This window comes from Cydia fagiglandana, chromosome 13 (assembly GCF_963556715.1).
Source record: "Cydia fagiglandana chromosome 13, ilCydFagi1.1, whole genome shotgun sequence".
NCBI classification, from domain to species: Eukaryota; Metazoa; Arthropoda; class Insecta; order Lepidoptera; family Tortricidae; genus Cydia; species Cydia fagiglandana.
The window spans coordinates 4834994-4856551 of NC_085944.1; the positions used below are offsets into that span (position 1 = coordinate 4834994).

At 40.0% G+C, this 21558-nt stretch overlaps 1 protein-coding gene across 3 annotated transcripts; it reads right to left on the bottom strand.

Annotated features, from left to right (window-relative positions):
- Window positions 1–950: 950 nt before the first annotated feature.
- Window positions 951–20312, bottom strand: LOC134670052 (G-protein coupled receptor Mth2-like). 3 transcript variants are annotated; one of them, XM_063527715.1, is made up of 8 exons: window positions 19902–20312; window positions 19013–19208; window positions 4711–4902; window positions 4049–4127; window positions 3194–3381; window positions 2810–2969; window positions 1942–2127; window positions 951–1163 (listed from the first exon to the last, which is right to left on the bottom strand). In XM_063527715.1, exons 1-8 carry the CDS (start codon window positions 20274–20276, stop codon window positions 962–964), a joined length of 1578 nt encoding a protein of 525 aa, XP_063383785.1. In that variant the 5' UTR covers window positions 20277–20312; the 3' UTR covers window positions 951–961. The 3 variants fall into 3 exon arrangements, with proteins under 3 accessions (XP_063383785.1, XP_063383787.1, XP_063383786.1); XM_063527717.1 differs by lacking the exons at window positions 19013–19208; window positions 19902–20312 and adding exons at window positions 5451–5658; window positions 6077–6402; XM_063527716.1 differs by lacking the exons at window positions 951–1163; window positions 1942–2127; window positions 2810–2969; ... (1 more) ...; window positions 4049–4127; window positions 4711–4902 and adding exons at window positions 13101–13620; window positions 15065–15250; window positions 15737–15890; ... (1 more) ...; window positions 17491–17569; window positions 18037–18228.
- Window positions 20313–21558: the final 1246 nt, after the last annotated feature.

Genomic DNA, 21558 nt, shown 5'->3' on the forward strand with positions numbered 1-21558 from the left:
TCCATTAGCATTTCAATTATGTTTATGTTTAACGAAGATATTGAAGCTTCAATTAATCGCTATTTCGTTCCGCTGTGTAGCGTTTATCGATATATAACATGATTAAAATCGACTTTTCACATCCCTAAAAGAGCACACATATACGCTTTTACGCACACATACACAGCCTGGGCGCATCAAGAAAGGCAACACTTGATTTGAAGTCCACCTTGTCAACAGTATGGTTGTCCTTTTTTGACAAACGGCATTTTATAAGAGCGAGGAGAGAGAAATGATACTAGTTGCTGCGTCGTGAAAGAGAACAGAAAAGGTTGGGCCCTTGGCGGTAGTACTATTATTTATTTTGTGCCGTGGGCGAAGTCGCATCTACGACGCCCTTTTTTTACAATGTGCCTGAAGGGCCTTCAGTCAGGCACATTACACACTACAACAACACACACAGACACACTATAATTTTACAGATTATAATTTTATTAGAATTAAAATTAAACGTTTATACTGGTCTACTACCGCGAAAACCGAAGTTCGCAAATTGCGGGCATCTTTCTCTGTCACTCTATTACGTCTTAATTAGAGTAAAAGAGAAAGATGCCCCCAATTTGTGAATTTCGATTTTCGCGGTAGTAGACCAGAATAAACGTTTAATTTTAATTCTAATGAAATTATAGTCTGTCAAGATATTTATGTCAGTAGAAAATGGCAAATTTAAAATGTAGGCGCGTAACTATGGTTCAGTTTTAACGTTGATTCTTAACGAGCCTATATGAATTGTTTTTGGTGGGATATTATTGATATTATATACCTACTCAACATAATCTGAAAAATATACTTATACATATTTTACAGGAACTTGAATTTGGACCATAGTTATAAGTTGTGGACTAAAGTTACCTGATTTTACGGTACCTACACAGAACCATCTGAGGGCGCACAAAAAACAAACATCCTCTAAGAAGCCAGTTTAATAGTTCAATTTCAAGTCTCCATGGTCGATATAGTATTTTTTCTCTTGATCTTCAACATCACTTGCGTCCGTTACAGAGTCTAGCATTTTTCGTCTGCTGCTTCTATTTCTGCTATTTAACCGCGTACTCTCAGTATTGGTACTATTGGTGGAGTCAACCGGATGCCATTTCCGTATTAAATCATGTCCAATGCCGAACCTGCAATTTTAAATACTCTACTAAATATTGGGCGCCAATGACCGATACCCCCACCGAAGGTCCAACGCCAAAGACGGATTAATCGGTCACAGACCACAGAGCAACATAGACCTACGTGCATATGCATAAAGTTCAATTTCGGTTTTCACAATTCGGTGACGTGACATCCGAGTGACAACTTTTGTGTTTGACACGGCGTCGAAAAGGTTAAAATGCAAAGCTTTGATTTCTGGGAATCAAAAGAGCCTAGTCTTGATTTAGCCTTAGCCTGGGTTTTATTAAAATTATCTACTCCTCATCATCATCCTCGCGTTGTCCCGCCTTTTGCCACGGCTCATAGGAGCCTGGGGTCAGATTGGCAACTAATCCCGAGAATTGGCGTAGACACTGAGGGCCTACCGCGAACCACGTTCGACGTCTTGCCTTCCTGTCACACTTACGTACGAATTTACAAGTGCGACGAAGAGGCAACACGTCGAACGTGGTTCGCGGTTCGCGGTAGGCCCTCTCGAAAGCGACTGCCATCTCACCTTCCAACCCAGAAGGAAACTAATGCCGGCTACATACGTAACGATAAATCGTTGCGATAAAACTGTGCAGTCCGTACATACACACGGTTCGATTTATCTGCACAGTCGGACTGCACAGTTTTATCGCAACGATTTATCGTTACGTATGTAGCCGGCATAAGCCTTGTTGAGATTAGTCCGGTTTCCTCACGATCATGTGTTTATCAACTACAAGTAAAATTTACAAATTATTATGGTAAGAAAAATACCTTTTACTGAGTTGGATGATAATACTCCACTTGCAAATGAATATTATAAAGATGAACAGTCCGGTGAGAGAGTTAAAGACGTCTGTAGCGTACCACAACACGGAGTCCTTTTCGATGAAGGCACTTACTACTTCCAGAATCCAGTTGAGGCCCATAACGAGTGATAGCTTAAGGTAGATGCCAAATCTATGGAATATATATAAAACATTTTTAACATCACATTTTGTACTGCTGATATACTGTATAAACAATCTATGCATATCCCTACTAATAACATACATGCGAAAGGACTGCTCAAATCGAAAATTTATGCAAGTCATAGGACGGACGGGTATAATGATAGAATCAGTTAGGTACTTTCTGAAAATGAAATAGGCACAAAAAGTTATCGCTCATTACAGGTTACGGCAGAAGCCAATTTTTTTTAAACAATAGTAGGTAAGCTTGAGACCCACGGGACCTATCCTATAAAGGGCCATTCCACACTAGACGTGTGTATAGCCAACTCTGCTGCTACTCGACGCAACGTTGGCGCATCTGCGCAGCGACGCCATTTTCCATAGCGCTGACTAGAGATGCCGACGCTCAAAAGATGCTAGTGTAGGTTGTACCATACGCCCACACTGTTAACTGTCCACCGGAGGACCTTATGCCTTTTGTAATAAGGACCACCGATGTATATGTATACAGTTATGGCTCCTCTACACGATGGGCCAGCGCCGGCCACTGTAAGGGACGCAGCCATGCGGTAGAATGAGATAGCAATATCACTTGCTCCATCTAACGCACAAATGCGTCCCTTGGAGTGGCCGGCGTTGGCCCATCGTGTAGATGTACAGTTAGGAGTGTTGCTGTTTGTAAAACGTACCTAGTCTCATCCTTCTTGTTCCTCCTGCTGTTGCCAGCATTGTGTTGAGTCACGCCATGTTTGATGCGCCATATGTTGTACGCGGTCATCAGGAATAACATGATGTTGACGCAGGTCGTGATTAAGATCGGACAGTACAAGTACAACAGCAGTTCTTCCTCTGCGGAGACGTAAGAATTTTATTTTTTATTTATATACACATAACAAAAAAACGCTATAATTAAAGCCCGCTCCACATTCGTGCGTGAATCGCGGCGCGAAGCCGCGACACTCGCAGGAGCGGGTTTAACACATTTAATGAGAATAAGTTGTGATTAAATGGCTTGTTATACTTGACAAGCGTTTATAAATAACGCCATAATTGGAGTATTCATTGAAATTTACCTTCGATAGAACACTTTTGATTCATATAATTGGATTTAACGAAATCCGGCAGATGAGTTAAGTCTTGGTTTTCGACAATAATCATAAAGAGGATGAGCAGTAGCGGCGCGCCCCAGCCGTACAGGCTGTACCACCCGAACTTCACCAGGATGCCGCGCCGGTGGATCTGACGCATCTTACGGAAACCCCTGTGACATAAACATATATGCTTAAAATATCATTTAAAAATTAATTAAATTAGTCAGCGGCATCGTTCTACAGATTCACGCAAACTGCAAAAACGAAACACGAACACGACAAGCGAAATTTACATCTTGGATAGGTCTACAATATTATTATATTAAAATATTATAAAAATCATAAAGGCCGATTTGTTTTATCTAATTTCAGCGTAAGCACGTTTTTCATTGACTTATGAAGTTATACTTAAAGTTGTGAAGATGGAATTGCAGCAAATAATTTTATTAGAGGGTGACGACACAAACATTCATTATCATTATCATAGCCATATGTACTGTACAATGGGGAATGATCTAAAGAACTGTTTGAATTGCTGCCATCCGTCTCGATTTTATCACCACACCTCCCGCCAAACTCATCCTTACTTTGGGGAATCCGCTCGTTTCTTCCCAGAATGTGCAATGAGTTGCCTCCTGAGGTACCTATATAATTCCTATTCCTTTGCGCTATGATAAGGGGTACTTCAAGAAGCGGGTATTGAGGGCTCTCAAGGGTCGGCAATGCTTGGGTGGCTCCTGTGATGTCACTTATGTCCATGGGCGACGTTGACCGCTTCCCATCAGGCTGCTCGTCTGTTCGTTTGCCGACTATGACATAAAAAAGCGATCGTCTTACCTCATTGACCACCAGATGTCGAAGGACATGACATTCATCCAAGTAAAACTCGCCACCACAGTGTAATGCGCTAGAAGACCTAAAACATATAAGTACATTTTTAACGAGATTAAGACCTACAATCAAGTTATTGACAATTAACTTATTGTGCTGTTCTTTTGGCTGCTTTTCAGAATTCAGAATCGGAATCACGAGGACTATGAGTCAGTTTTGTGACAAATTGACAATTGGTACAAAATGTAAGTATGTGAAAATGCGTCATACAGCAAAATCTTTGAAAGCGTTTTTTTTTTTTCAGATCAATAGGTATTCCGCGTGTAAATAACGAATTTATTATAATAATATAATTGCTCTGGATTGGCATTACTTATAGCCCTTATAGGTTTAAGATCGCCAAAGCATCTTATACCTTTAAACGAGCAATTCTTGTACTTAGGCCATGAAAATTCCTGGACTGGCCACTAAGAAAAATTAAGTCGTCTCATATATCAGAATCCAGAAACTTCCAGTACCACGTATATATATTTCGGGGAACTCGGAAACGGCTCTAATTCGATGAAATTTGCTAAATAAAAGGCGTTTCCGATCTGAAAAATCGATCTATTAGCTAGGTCTTATCACCAACCAATTTACCGTTGCAATGGTTGTCTTTACAATCATACCTATCCATACGCACTTGGCCTTCGATATCACTTTGTAATTGATAAGAAGAATCTGCAAGGCTCTGGTCATGAATGTTGCGGTGAGAGAAGACACGTAAGTCATCATCATCCAGCCTGCCAGGTTGTGAAGGTCCGGCAGCACCACGTAGACCGCCAGCACCAGCAGCAGGAACACGCTGGAGACCAGCATACCTGCATCATAGTCATTATTATGGAAATGCTGCAGATTAGTGATGGAAGGATTGCATGATGGTGGTAGTATAGACTATACACTGTATCTTTAGGTCATTAAATAAAAGTAAACAAATAATTTGTAAATTTTTGGGTAGTTATAACGACGCTGCGTAGGCGAACAACACGTGAACGCGAAGCGAAGCGATGCGGCGCGGGGTGAATCAATCCTTTGATACCTATAGAAGTGTCCTACGTGGGCGATCTCGATGCGAACGCGAACGCCTTGGGCCCGCCGCGCCCCGCCGCGTCGCCTACGCGAGTTGTTCGCTTACGTAGTACGCTGCGTTATAACCACCCGAAAAACGCACTGCACATTCATCAAACAACATACCTACAGAGATTTTCCGATCACGAGCCCTATCGTGTCCAGTAGATAACTAACGAAATCTTAAAACTAGTCCCTAGACCATTTAATGGGCATCTTCAAAGGGGCCCATGCTTGCTCCGTAGCATATACTTAGTGCTGTGTTAATCCTAAGAACGTTAAGAGTATTCATCCAACTTACAACTGGCAGTTATTGTACTTTTGTCAAATGTTGTTTCATTTGCGTCTTCTTCATTTGCATCTAACCGCATTCTGATTACCAACTCAGGTTTCGAGATTTTGCCATCAGCCTTTAAGCCGATCTGGTGCTCGATGCAAATATCGCCCGGTGTTATGTCGAGGTACCATTGGGTCCAATAATTTAGGCGTCTTACTACTGCACCGCCGCTCTACAAAACAAAACATGACCCTTTCAGACATGATTTCAAAACACATTTAGGTGAACATTGCAAACTTCGGTGCCGAGTGCAAACCATTATTAGGGTTCCGTACCCAAAGGATAAAAACGTATTACTAAGACTCCGCTGTCCGTCTGTCTGTCTGTCACCACTCACCAGGCAGTAACTCATGAACCGTGATAGCTAGACAGTTGAAATTTTCACAGCCGATGTATTTTTATTGCCGCATAACAAATACTAACAACGTGAAATATATATACGCATTCAGTTATTTTGCCACTCTTGTGGATAAAATGTAACTTAACCACATGTTTTTCAAGAAACTGGTATGGTAAATAAAATATATTTTCGAATTATTTATAACACATCAAAATAAATTATTATAATAAATACATTTATACCTACTCACCTCTAAAATATAAACTTTATGGATTGGTTTCGGATACACTTCTTCTATGTCTATAGTACATACGTAATTGATAAGGAAAATATCGTTATAGGTTATTGTAAAATTCTCCAGTTTTAATATAGACTCGCGAATGTATTTTTTGACATCATTCTCATAAAATACAACATCAGAATAGTCATTAAGATGAGTAAAGTTGTATAAAATTGTTACATTTGCCCTGTCTAAGCACGAATATGATGCACTGGATTCGTCATATGCTAAAATTTGATTCGCCGGACAGCATTTGGCTATGCACGGTGATTTATCATTGCATGACTCCGTAATATTAATTTTTTTATTAATATCATTTGACAGTTGAAATTTTCACAGCCGATGTATGTTTATTGCCGCATAACAACAAATACTAACAACGTGAATATTCGCAATCAGTTACTTTCCCACTCTTGTGGATAAAATGTAACTTAACCACATGTTTTTCTAGAAACTGGTATGTTAAATAAAATATATTTTCGAATTATTTATAACACATCAAAATAAATTATTATAATAAATACATTTATACCTACTCACCTCTAAAATATAAACTTTATGGATTGGTTTCGGATACACTTCTTCTATGTCTATAGTACATACGTAATTGATAAGGAAAAAATCGTTATAAGTTATTGTAAAATTCAGCAGTTTTAATATAGACTCGCGAATGTATTTTTTGACATCATTCTCATAAAATACAACATCAGAATAGTCATTTAGATCAGTAAAGTTGTATAAAATTGTTACATTTGCCCTGTCTAAGCACGAATATGATGCACTGGATTCGTCATATGCTAAAATTTGATTCGCCGGACAGCATTTGGCTATGCACGGTGATTTATCATTGCATGACTCCGTAATATTAATTTCTTTATTAATATTATTTGCATATTTATAGTCCGTAGCACAAATATTATCATTTCCTCGTACAAGGTATAAAACTGTGCACAAATACACCACGGCTGCTAACATTGCAGAATTATACCGGTCTGAGTATAGATACTCTCCAATTACTTGTATGAGTTGAACTGGCACATTTATCATGAAACTAATAATTTTTCCTTCCCCGTTGGATAATAGGGAAGTTCAGCATTAGGTAAGTACCTATATATATCATATTTACTTGTATAGACCGAATTTAAAGAATTAATTTCGTTAGTCATATTATTAAGGTGGTTAAGGAAAATATAATTACAATAATAGTCGCTTGTTTGAATATGATAATTTAATATATCGTCATAAAGTGTATACCTATAGCGAGGACAGTAATTTTCGCCTATTTTCTTAAATAACTTAAAATTAAGTTTACTTATAATCTATACATATAATAAAGCTGTAGAGGGTCGAAAGTCTGTACATGGAAGATATTTGAAAAAAAGTTGGCGGGGGATACTTAGAATCGATAACAGAACACGTTCCAACAGTTTTTTAGAATTTTTGTCTGTTTGTCTGTTTATCTGTTTGTCTGTTTATTTGAACGCGCATCACGTGAAAACGGCTGAACGGATTTTGATGCAAACTTTACTAATCTGTCGAGAAAATCTCCGGCCAGGTTATAGGCTATAAAAATTTAACCCTTAAAAGGGGGGGTAGCCACAACACTCGCTTGATTTAAGTTTGCCCCTGAATCTTATGGCGCTACGTAGGAAGGAGGGGCAAACTTTTTTCAAATATGTGCTACCACTATTGAGTACCCTGGTAAACTAACAGATGGCGCTGAATTTAATACGTAGTGACATGAATAGCCACCGAGGAAGGTTTTTGCCAAATTAACTCTAAGTTTAGATGAGGGGGTACGGACATCAACAAATTTAACTGAATAATTATGTCGATTTTATAATATACAACAAAATTAAAAGACAGTAAATTAATTACCTCTCATTGCACAGTGCCATCTTTTTCACGACTACCCGAAAAAAAGAGAGAAAGAGTGTATTGTGTTTTCAGCGTTCGTGTTTGTATGTAGGTATATATTTATTTATCTGAGTTTCTTTATTACACCTTAACTTCTGAATGCCTTAAGTAGTACATACTAAAAATGTACAACTGTCTATCATATTGCGTTTTTATATCGAAAAATTTTCGCGCTCGCTTCGCTCGCGTTTTCAATCACTTTCTAAGATATAATAAAGGTGACATTCAGGTGGCGACTGCAGCAGCATTACTCTGTTGCAACGTTACTACTGCGGTACTGTCAATTTTCGTCATAAAATGATGTGACTGATTTCCATACTAAAAGTAAAAATGTACAACTGTCTATCATATTACGTTTTTATATCGAAAAATTTTCGCGCTCGCTTCGCTCGCGTTTTCAATCACTTTCTAAGATATCATACAGGTGACATTCGGGTGGCGACTGCGGCAGTATTACTCTGTTACAACGTTACTGCTACAGCACTGTCAATTTTCGTGATAAAATGATGTGACTGATTTCCATACTAAAAGTAAAAATGTACAACTGTCTATCATATTGCGTTTTTATATCGAAAAATTTTCGCGCTCGCTTCGCTCGCGTTTTCAATCACTTTCTAAGATATGATAAAGTGACATTCAGGTGGCGACTGCAGCAGCATTACTCTGTTACAACGTTACTGCTGCAGCACTGACAATTTTCGTGATAAAATGATGTGACTGATTTCCATTCTCAGCTGTAATGTTGCAATGAACTTCACTCAATTTACCAAAAAAAATAATGTAATCTTAATGACCCTAGGGAGAGGAGGCATCATGGTCTAGAAATGCTTAGGGCATCAAAATATCTTAATCCGGCACTGCTTCGGACTTAACCCGACGTACGTGTCGCGCTGTACGCATCCCAAAGCCGGGCGCCCCCGGCGCCCTCATACACAGAGCGTCGGGCGTAACGTACGCGTTTCAAAGCTGGGCGTCTTCGGCGCCCTCATACTAAAAGAGTCGGGCGTAGACCGACGTACGTGACACGCTGTACGCTTGCTAAAGTTGGGCGCCGAAGGCACCCTCATACTCAAAGCGTCGGGCTACTCCCGACGCACGTGGCACGCTGTACGCGTTCCAAAGCCGGGCGCCTTCGGCGCCCTCATACTAAAAGTGTCGGGCGTAGAACGACGTACGTGATACGCTGTACGCGTTCCAAAGCCGGGCGCCTCCCTCATACTCAAAGCGTCGGGCGTAACCCGACGTACGTGACACGCTGTACGCTTGCCAAAGTTGGGAGCCGAAGGCACCCTCATACTCAAAGCGTCGGGCTAAGCCCGACGCATGTGGCGCGCTGAATGCGTTCCAAAGCCGGGCTCCTTCGGCGCCCTCATACTAAAAGAGTCGGGAATTGCCCGACGTATGTGGCGCATTGCACGCGGTCCAAAGCTAGGCGACTTCGACTTTCTCATACTAAAAGAGTCGGGCGTAGTCGGACTACTACAAATCGCGCTCTAAAAAGTATGAAACAATAAGATAGAATTATTTTAAGAAATTATCATGCAGGAAATTATAAATGTTATAATTTTATGAATAAAAAAATACAGCGTAATGTAATTTACTATTTTTTTTATATTTAGCAGCTTACTGACACAAACCGAATTCCACGCGGGCGGAGCCGCGGGCACAGCTAGTAATACATATAATTTTTTTTATATATCTAGACACGCGGCAGCGTGTCAAGCCAAGTTCAAGCAAAGGAACTGGCTAGCCAGCGCCGAGTGTAATATTACACGAACCACTTGGTGCCACTTTTGACCCTTCTATAACTCAAAACATCTTTGACGTAAACACATAAAACTACGTGTGTTTAATTATATCCATAAGGATATCTAGAAGCCCAAATTTCATGAAGCTAGCTCAAACGGTTATAAAGGTATGAAGGTCAAAAAGTCGTAAATTTTAAGACTGACTTATGACTTATAGTACCTAAACCTAACCTACTTCCAGATGACCTAGAAGGATGAAATTTGGAATCCAGCTTGGTTATTGTGTGTAACCGTAGGAAAAAATCTAAAAATAAAATAAAGTAAAAAAATAGGGGGCGTCCCCATACAAAAAAACCACTTTTTATTGGGACTGACATATAAGTACCTAAACCTAACCTACTTCCAGATGACCTAGAAGGATGAAATTTGGAATCCAGCTCGGTTATTGTGTGTAACTGTAGGAAAAAATCTAAAAATAAAATAAAGTTAAAAAATAGGGGGGGTCCCCATACAAAAAAAACCATTTTTTATTGGGACTGACATATAAGTACCTAAACCTAACCTACTTCCAGATGACCTAGAAGGATGAAATTTGGAATCCAGCTCGGTTATTGTGTGTAAGCGTAGGAAAAAATCTAAAAATAAAAAAAAGTTAAAAAATAGGGGGGTCCCCATACAAAAAAATATTTTTTTATTGTTGCGTTGGAACCGTTACAAGCAGATATTTGAAACTACCCCAATATATGTATTATTATATTTGCTATATTAAAATAAAGTTTAGTCAAAAAATAAGTGGTGTCCCCATACAAAAAACTTGTAATACGCTCTAAACAACCGGCCAACGGTGTGTCGTCGGCGGCGCGCGGCACCACATAATTATACAAAGAACAGAAGTAAAAACCATACAGCGGAAACACAAGAAAAAACATTAAATCTCAATACCTGCCTAGTTTTCTTTACAAAAAGTATTGATATCCCACCAAAAACATAAATGTAAAAAAGGAGAGCCAAGTTCAATACAAAAATTATGCTTGGCTGTGGGGCTCGCCGCAAAAAGAATGGAGATCTAAATGAGTGCCACTGCCAAGTTCTATGCAAAATCCAAATATGGAACAAAATAACATTATAAAAAAGTATTAAACTCTATTTCTTTGCTTTATTGGATACCTATAACAATTGCTGTTATTTAAAAAAATGTGAGATCTTAAAGTAGGTTAGATTTGGCTTGGCCAGGTTTTATCAGAATTACAATATAAATAAAATGATTGATATAATGAAAACTGGCCAAGTCAAATCTAACCTACTTTAAGATCTCACATTTTTTTAAATAACAGCAATTGTTATAGGTATCCAATAAAGCAAAGAAATAGAGTTTAATACTTTTTTATAATGTTATTTTGTTCCTATAAATACATATTTGGATTTTGCATAGAACTTGGCAGTGGCACTCATTTAGATCTCCATTCTTTTTGCGGCGAGCCCCACAGCCAAGCATAATTTTTGTATTGAACTTGGCTCTCCTTTTTTACATTTATGTTTTTGGTGGGATATTTATTTCAAATTCACACAACAAGCACTTTTATTTGATATGTCACATGATGTCGTTTGCAAAACTTGTTTTTTTAAATTTCTTTATTGCCCCCCAAAGAATGGTTACCTACCAAGTTTAACATTAATTTTCTTACGTTACTAGACTTTAGGCCAAGCGCGCACCACGATTTTTTGTCGCGCGAGAGTTACAAGATGAGACGCTAGATGTTGACCGTTTAATTATAGAAATAGAAGGCGATCGCCTTTGTGGTATAAATACTCAAAGTCATACAGCGATTGCATATTGTTTCACGACAAGCGACTGGTACGAAATCCATGTCGAGAATGAACAAATCGTCGACTTTTCATCGCAGTGCGCGCACTCAATTTTCTGCGATAAATTACAGCGCGATTCTAAAATCGTGTCGCAAAAATTAAAATCGTGGTGCGCGCTCCGTCTTGGGGTCACCGACTGACATAAAAGATGACTCACGTTAGACCGGGCCGTGTCCGGGCCGGAGCTTCCGGAGCTTCGTTTTCTATGGAAAGCACCACGTGTTCAAGTGGTCACCTGTCATCTGTCATAGAAAAGTAAGCACTGGAAGCACCGACCCAGAACGGCTACCGTGAAAATCGAAAATCGTCAATTGCGGGCATTTTTCTCTGTCACTCTAATCACGCCTTCATTGGAGTAAAAGAGAAAGATCCCCGCAATTTGCGAATTTCTGTTTTCGCGGTAGCCCCTCAGACACGGCCCGGTCGACCCGGTCTAAAGCCCCCTCCAGACTATGCGAGTGAATCGCGGGCGAAGCCGCGAACACAAGTGTGGCGTCGACAGCGATGTCTGCGAAAATCGACGCCACACTCGCGTTCGCGGCTTCGCGCCGCGATTCGCGCACGAGTGTGGTGGAGGCTTAACGTGAGTGAAAACGTTGTGCCATATATGTTAACTAAGGTAATGGTCTCCAGTTACTTTCAGATTGATCCTATACAGGCACGTTGACTTTTTTTACATCAACGTGAAATCAATCATCAATAATATGAAATTATGAATGTAAAAGTAAAAAATAGAATACCATTCAATATAAATATGAAATTATAAATACCATACTTAAAACTTAACAAAACGCACAACTTGAATACGGAAAAATCATGGATTATCCGTGTTATACAGGAAATTCTGAAGCGTAAAGTATGTAATGGTACATTTAAAATAAGAATTTATTAAATTACAATTATTTATTTATCTAAATATTTTAAAGTTTACCACGCACTTATATACGTCGACCGACGCTTCGTGCCTTCATTTTCCAAATTTGCTGTCTTTTTCTACTGTCAAAATTGTTTTTCCAGATCCTATGGTATATCAATCAGATCATGTCAAGCAAGCAAGCTCCAGATGACACTCCTCGGTAGGTACGGAGTGAAACATGTCGAGCGTTTTTCGACTTAAAATACGTGAGTGACCTGTTCTTAATATATTTATTTAATATGTCTGTGTCTCACGGAAGTTTTGTTTTTAAAGTAGGTACTTAATGTTGCAGGGTAAAATTCGGTATTATAATGAGAAACGGCATGTGCAATCTGTGACTTCTTTAATTGCATTATGAACTAAATTTAAACACAAGCAATGTGACCTAATAGTACCTACCTATCAACCACTTGAGAGATGCGAGTGGGCTTAGTACTGGGACGCCGCAACATCTCGCGCGCGACATAGGCTACCCCTTTTTTTTCAAACTGTATTAACAAGATAGGATGGGTAGTCTATCTCGCAGCCGAAATACTGTCGTGGCGCTCCTATGCTAAACCTACAGTATAGTATAACAGTCAAAACTACCCTTTTGTCATTTAGATATACCATGTACAGTTTACATTCATCCATTTTTACCAGAAACTACTTTATATAGGTAACTACAACTATTTGTATTTCTTTACAAATTTTCCAATAGGTATATTAAATTCTAATTATTTTTATCATCATCCGCACGCGCACGTTATTCTTGAATTATCAACGCGTCAAGGCCCCCGTACATATTGGGCCAGCGTGGGCCAGTCTGGGGGACGTTAGAGGGAGCAAGTGATATCTCATTCTACCGCATGGCTGCGTCCCTTGGGCTGGCCTGCATTGGCCCAATATGTACAGGGGCCAGATTTCAGCTTTATATCTGCTCTGCTTTGTATTTAATGTCCTTGTAAGTCGGCGTCCAGTGCTCGACGTCGCTGCTGTCAGTGTGATGGCTGGCGTGCGCGTCGGCGGCGCGCGAGTCTTGCGTGCGCGCGCGCACGCACTCTACAAACTTGTTGCTGATCGAGAACCTTTATGGAAACAAAAACTGGAATGAGCCAAAAAAATAAAATGGATTAAAATTGGGAGGAACAATCGTTGCTACAGTTAATGAATATACGAATATACAGGGTGTTTGGTACATCGTTTGCGAAATTAAAACAGCAGATAGCTTGAGTCATTTGCTATCTTCTCATGGCTAGAAAAACAAAATTGGCCATGATTTTTTTACTACTACGCAAGTAAAAATTAGAAATTTACGAAAAACTATCATAGAGGTGAAATTTTTTTTTTGCACTAAATTAAAAAATTCTATGCCTGAGAAGACAGCAAATTACTCAACCTATCTGCCGTTTTAATTTGGCAAACGATGTACCAAACACCCTGTATTTTAATTAGAAATACAAGTGGTATGGCGGATATAGTCAGACGACGACACACACACGACACGACACACACATGATAACAGGGGCCAAATTCGACATGTACAACTGTCAGATTTCGCATCCACGTCAAATCAACAGTTGATTTTATTGCATACTGAGTGTTGATTCCATCAAGGGTGGATGATATCATTTGGTACAACCAAAACTCAACTCTAAACTAAAGGTTGTTCGGTTTGGTTTGCTTGTCACCCTAACTGTGGATTGTTAATGTCAAATTTTGACATTGTACCTATTCGAGAACTTATGATTTTTCCCACATCAACGGGAGATCAACATGATACGTCAAACGTCGCTTGTCGAATAGGGGTCCTGAGCATGAGGGGCGGAACATGCATTAGATTAGGATGACTCACGCTAGACTGTGCCGGGGCCGGGTCGGAGCTACCGGCGCTTCGTTTTCTATGGAAAGCACCATGTGATCAGTGATATATCACCGGTTTTTTTTTCTTTGTGGCGCGCGCACAGCTTTTGTGAGCAAGGACCCCGCTAAGGATACGGGCGAGCCTTGCTCATATGCATATCTGTCGCCAGTTTTCCCTTAGTCGCCTTATACGACACCCACGGGACGACATGGGGTGGTGCTATTCTTTTCTGATGCCGGCACCACACGGCACAGTGATCACCGGTCAGCCGTCATAGAAAATGACAACGTCGGATGCCTCGGCTCGGGCCCGGCCCGGTCTAGCGTGAGTCATCCTTTAGTTCAGGGCTCTCCAAACCCCGACCCGCGGGCCAGATCCGGCCCGCGAAGCGTTCCAATCCAGCCCGCGGGAGCCAGGCTCCAGGGGTTCAAGCTCTAACATCAGCAGCAACCAGATACAACCCCCTGCCCCTCGGCGCCAACGGTAGTCCGCGCGCGAAATTTTCTGAGGCGCAATATGGCCCTCAGGTAAAAAAGTTTGGAAACCCCTGCTTTAGTTGTTACGCTTAAATGATTCAGTACCTATCATTCAAAATTAATTAATTTGAACTCAAATCTAACACTGATTTCAAAGAAACGGGAGAGCGCGTGTGGTTTGAAAATGTTTACCTGTCGCATAACCGAAGGAAGATTTTCTTTTTACAAGCGAATAACAAGAAAATGAATAGTCCGATGAGGGCGTTGTAGAGGTCCGAGATGACCCACACCGCGGACTCGGTGTGCACCAGGTTGCCGATCACCTCCAGGATCCAAGACACACCCATCAGAAGTGACAGCCTCAAGTACACCCAAAACCTGAAACATATTTTTGAAGTGAAAACTTCTTTAGCGGCGCTGGGCCCCGATTTTTGAATTTCGATCGCTCGATTTTGTCACTAGAAAATCGGTGACTTGCTAATTTTTGAAATACGGACTATCGAAATTTGGAATTTATTGGTATTGACCACTCGATTTCAATTAGTAGTATTATAGTCCACGTAGGTTCATGATTTTTTTGCAGTTTTGAATAATGATGATGAAGCACCCCGGGGGCCGATTTTTGAATTACGATCGCTCGATTTCGTCACTCAAAAATCGGTGGAAAACGGCGAAATGCTAATTTTTGAAATACGAGCGATCGAAATTTGGAATCTAGTGATATTGACCAATCGATTTCAATTCTATTTAGTAGAATTGAAACGCCTAGTAGTGGAGATATCATTTAACGAAATACAAGAAATCGAAGTAGTCGAATTTCAAAAATAGGCCCCCCCGATCTAATAAAGTGATTTACATATAAACCTGTATTCGTTGTTCTGGTTGTTGGCACTATCCTTGTATTTGTCGATGCCTCGTTTGATCTCCCAGATGTTGTACGCGGACATCACAAACAGGACTAGGTTGACGCAGATCAGAACGAAAATCGGTATACTGACGTATAGCAAGTGAGTATCCGCTGAAAAAAAATACATTCAGTAACTTGTAAAGAAAGGACGCTCAGCCAGAGGAATTTCGTACGTTGAGCCGCCTGAGGACCACTTTCGATGTGTTGCCTCTCTGTCGCACTTGTCAATTCGTAAATAAGTGTGACAGGGAGGCAACACGATGAACGTGGTTCGCTGTAGGCTCTCTGTTTCTTCGTAATCGCACCCGCTTGATTATATCGCTGTTTCACCCATGATGTCCGTGGTCAAATGACACTATGCAAGCGGGACAGCGATATAAGTAAGCGTGTGCAATAGAGGTAGGAACAGGTGGGCAGTGTACAAAATTCTTTGACTACTAACTAGTACGGCTCTAAGTCTAAATAAATGTTGGCCCCGGGCAGTGGCGTAGCTAGGCATGGGCAATGTGGGCCGTCGCCCACGGCCTCGCGTCCCAAGGGGGCTCTCGCGAGGCCCCTTCAGACACATTGAAATAAAAGCGCCTCGTAGATGCGACATCGGCCACGGCTAGATTAGTTCACGCTACGCCACTGCCGCCACTGGCCTTAAACATGGAACTTATACAATGAACAATAAAAGCAAAAAAAGTTTTTGGCAAAAATTTCATTTTTTGTACTAGCTTTTATCGCCGACTGTACTTTTTTTCCACAGCCAACTAATACTCATCGAGACAATTCTAAAAACCCCAAACACAGTTAGATTTTGTTGTTTTATCACAGAGTTCCTATGGCCACCTCCGGTCTCCATCACCAGATCAGCTCGATGACACCATAATATTGCATTGTCACCCGACTTACGTATGTATGCAAAATATCAGCACAATGGGAAACCGGGAAGTGGGTCAAATTTAACTTGCAAGATTTGATTACACATAGACAGACAGACAGACAGACAGACAGACAAAACGGTCAGGTGAAACTAAATAAAAGCTTGTAATCATTACGATCAAAGTAGCACATGCTGAACAGGTGCGGTTGCACGAAGTTAGGCATGTGGCTAAGGTCCAGTCGGTCGACAATGATCACGAAGAGCGTGGGCAGCGTGGGCAGGCCCCATGCGTACGCGCAGTACCAACGGAACTTGTACATAATGCCGCGACGATGCGTCTTTGATTTACGGACACGCCTGAAAACATGTACTAAGTTTTATCACCAATACGTAGGCAGTTGTTGTAAATCTAATGTACAGTACCCAAAAATTTAAAAATATTGCGCAGATAACGTAATAGCTCCTCTACACGATGGGCCAACGCCGGCCACTCCAAGGGACGCATTTATGCGTTAGAGAGAGCAAGTGATATTGCTATCTCATTTTACCGCATGGCTGCGTCCCATGGAGTGGCCGGCGCTGGCCCATCGTGTAGAGGAGCCATAATGTACAGTACCCAAAAATGGAAATATATTGCGCAGATAACTTAGGTACGGAAATCTTCGTTAAAAATAACTGGGTTCCAAGTCTCATATTTTTTTATATACTTACTATTACTAATACTAATTAAAAATATATAGGATGTATAATTATATATGTAACTGTATAAAATAGGAAAACTGTTAATGTTAAACATTTTCAAATTGAATTTATAAGATATACAAACAAATATGACATAAGTACCTGAACGTCCACCAGATGTCAAAAGACATAACATTCATCCAACAGAAAGTCGATATCGTCATATAATGGAATATTATTGCTGTAACAAAAAAAAAAAGAAAAACATTAACTTGAGCCTCTTGACACTCTATTGTTGTTCCCAAGCTAGTTTCAAGTACCTACCTACTAGATGCATAATTATGCAAAAACTAATTAATTAGGCCTGGCCTGGGATTTTGAATAAGCACAAGATACTAGAGTTAGACCAAGAAATGTCTGCAGCGATTATAATATAGCCCCCGCAGTGTAAGTTATTTATACGTAATAATTTCATAGAAGTTTGACGTTTAAAATAACACTTGCACTGCATGGGCTATCAAACTTGCTGCAGACTTTTCTTGGTTTAACTCTCATGATTAAGCTTTTCGACGAAGTTCTTCGTAATGCCGGGGGGCCGGGGCCACACTAACGGTAAACGCCGTTGATTACCGCGATAATTGACACTTTTCATACGGCCACACTGGAATTATGGCTTTTCCCGTTAGTGTGGCCCCATAAGAAACATACTTAGTGCAACACAGCCATTCGGCAACAACACGTCAGTCTCGGTCCCGAAAACTTGTACGATCCTGATGAAGAAGAAGGCGAAATATGTCGCCATGCACGCCATCAATATCAAGCCGGCCAGGTTGCGTAGCTCCGGCAGCAGCGCGTACACCGCCAGCACGAGCAGCAGGAACACGCAAGACACCAGCAGTCCTGGAACGTAACAGCTCATTGATATCACAAATGCTTTCACGACTGATTATCCTCTAGCCGCCCATACGTCAAACTTTGCCAAGCAAAATGAAATTTTATTTTGTCAACACAAGGTTCAAATTTGAATGGAACAGGAGACCTTTTTATAGGTCTCTGGGCGGTTTGAGGTTATAATAAATAAATAAATATTTTTTTAAATAATAACGTAAGCGTAAGCCCACACGTTCCCCGCCGCCCTGTCGTCCTCCCCGTCACCCCCGCACCGCGCAGGCGAGGGCTCAGGCGGTCGGTCTATAGTGATTTGACACTGTGGTATTATGCTACAGAGCGTACACATCAAACATCAAACTAGTTGCTGGATTTGTCGATCTATGAACTCAAAACAAAAACGGCCATTTTAACTTTGGACGCATATATTGACGAATCCAGCATCATAAAAACTAGTTTGATGTACTTAAATACAAAATACAGTACGTAGCGGCCCCCTTTTTTAAATAAGTACCTATGGTTAAATTTAAATAATCACGATTATTTAGCAGTGGCGCTAGTGTGCACGTTGAAGGGCTCTTAATTCCTATTAGTGGTACCTATACACAGAAACACACGTAATCTTGTGCTACCGGAAGTCGTTTGAACTAATTTTACTCCATAAAACTTAACACAGAAAAAATCCACAAAAGGTGGACAGCACCAGACGTGCACGTAGCCAATAGGAAAATTACTAGTTAATTTATAGAATGGCATAATTCGTTCGTTATTCCATAACACAGTCCAATTGTCATACCGTAAGCACTGGTTATCGCTCGTCGGTTCGAAGGCGGCAGTTCAGAAGGCCTCGCGACACAGACCAACAGAGTGGGCGTGGTGGATTCGAGCTTGCCATCCAACATGGACACCTCGTTGTCGATACAAAACTGGCCTGGCTCGAACATGATCCATTGGTGCCAGTGGTTCCGACGCTGCATAGCCCATTTGCCATTCTGAAAACAACTTCAAATCAACAAGGACAAATTTCAAAATGCTTATATATCAGATTTTAGTTAATTCATTCGGGAAATTCGGAACTATAGTGATGGGACGGCCCCGGTATCGGCATTACCTACAGTGCGATAACTACACAGAGATCTTATCTTTGTTTTGAATACTCGTTATCGAGTAAGAGTACCTAAGAACTATATATAGGAGTATAGGAATTCAGCTTCTGCCCGCGATTTCGTATGCCGATGATGAATGATGGTGACGATTTATAAAAACTATCTTATCAAATATGTACTAGAATCTCATTAATTTGATTCAGTGATTTAAGCGTGAAGAAGTAACAGACAAACAGATTTATCTTCGCATTTATAATATTAAAATAATTAATATACCTATAGTTTTTATATTCCTTATTTTATTTTAGATATATTTAGGGTTGTTAGTTTTAATTTAGTATTATTTATAGATGTATTTAGTTCATAAGTTATTTATTTGTTTTTCTACTGTCTTTTTCCTATGAAATAAATTATCTATTTGATATACCTATAAAATATCTATTGTCGTCTTAGTCATCGTAAAGAATATAATAAAGTGTAAAGGGCAAAGTGTAAAATAAAATAAAAACCTTCGTATTAGCAAAAACGACACATACGAACGTATAGGGATTTAATTAGTGGGAAAAAATTATCACTCACCTCTAAAAGATAGGTATCACTGATGCTATAAGACGAGAAACATCCATCACCATTAGTGAAATTGGCGACATATATGAGATTAAAGTCACGTACACGCTTATTCGTTTTGATTATTTTACTTTGAATATCTTTATTATAAACACTAGTATCAGAATAATCATCAGGGTTTTGAACACCATCTCTAGCTAATTTATGAATATCGACACATTTACGGATTTCGTTATCATCATCATCATAGGTAACGCGCATGATTTGTTTGTTAGGACAACATTTTAATAAACAGTCACTAGATTTGCAGGTCTGATTTGAAGTCGCGATACTTTGTGAACAGTATAGGCCTAAGGATAGCCAGAGGAGCAAAAATTTGCCAGCCATGGTGGATAGGCTTGGCACACGCGCGGGTAACAATCACACTTATTGCTAATGACGCTCATAAATCAGTAACTAAGGCAAAGGAGGTAATTGTATTAAGGCGACTTTACCCTTAACCGCCGCATTAAAGGAAATATGCCAGAGTTAACTTAGCCCATATAGTTTTCCTATGTCCGTCCGCGGATTAGCTCACTGACAGTTAGTCCTATAGTCCGTTTTTTTTAGCATTAGAAAGAACTTCGCAGAAGTTCGCTTGTGGTTCTAAATCTGGCACTTTTAGCGGTAACAATTTGAAGTAAATTATATGTATTGACCATGCTACATTAGATAATTCAATAATTATTAACAATTAACGAGTCTGATAAAAACTGCACGCTTGCTTCTGCGGAGTTCTTTCTAATGCTAAAAAAACGAACTATAGAAAGCCGAAAAATTTAAGTGAAATTAAAGCTTAGTGCAGACCTTTCACCACACTAGCTCATAAATGCTTTTTTAAGTTTTTTATTCATCAAAAACTGATGAGATATTTGCATTTTATCCACAAGAGAAGCAAAGAAAGGACTATGCGTCAAAATGGCCCCAAAACCAACAGTGTTGTGAGTTAGGTCATTAGATAAGTATTCTATGTACTTCATTTTGTTCTATGGGCACCAAGCGGAATTCCATTGCAGAACTGAGATATTTAGTCAAAATGTTGTCACCCTTATTACCTACTACCTAGAGCTAGACAATAGTGTCCTAGTCAGTGTGCTCGCTCGGCGCGCGGCGGTGCGCGAACATCTACCCTGCAGCAATTAATTTACTTACTTAGAACTTGGACTCTATTGCCTAGGTAATAAGGGTGACGACATTTTGGCTAAAATACCAATATCTCAGTTCTGCAATGGAATTCCGCTTGCTGGCCATAGAACAAAATGAAGTACATAAAAATACCTATCTAATGACCTTACTCTCATTACTGTTGGCGTTGGGTCCAGGCTCCATACAAAGTTGCCCATGGTCCTTTGATGTATATTTTGTATTAATTGATTTGATGTTAAGTTAGCAAGAAAGAAGATAAGGGAACGAAAGCGGGCTAAACTCATTTATGTATGATGTTAACCCGTACGGGTCTTTCTAAAATAATCCATACCTAATGGCATATACCTAAGGATGTTTTTCCTTTCTTACAATAATAGTGACAAGCTTTCGGTAGTCAATAACCACACACAGTGGCATTGTTCTAGACTTTTTAGACATTAAGTAAAGACTAGCCGAAATATTCAGCAATTTTATTTATATATTT

Coding starts and splice junctions, on each gene's coding strand:
- LOC134670052 (XM_063527715.1), bottom strand. CDS start 20,276: ATGGCTGGCAAATTTTTGCTCCTCTGGCTATCCTTAGGCCTATACTGT. Junction 19,209..19,901: donor GTGATACCTATCTTTTAGAG/GTGAGTGATAAT, acceptor AGTTGTTTTCAG/AATGGCAAATGGGCTATGCA. Junction 1,164..1,941: donor ATCATCCAACTCAGTAAAAG/GTATTTTTCTTA, acceptor TTAAAATTGCAG/GTTCGGCATTGGACATGATT.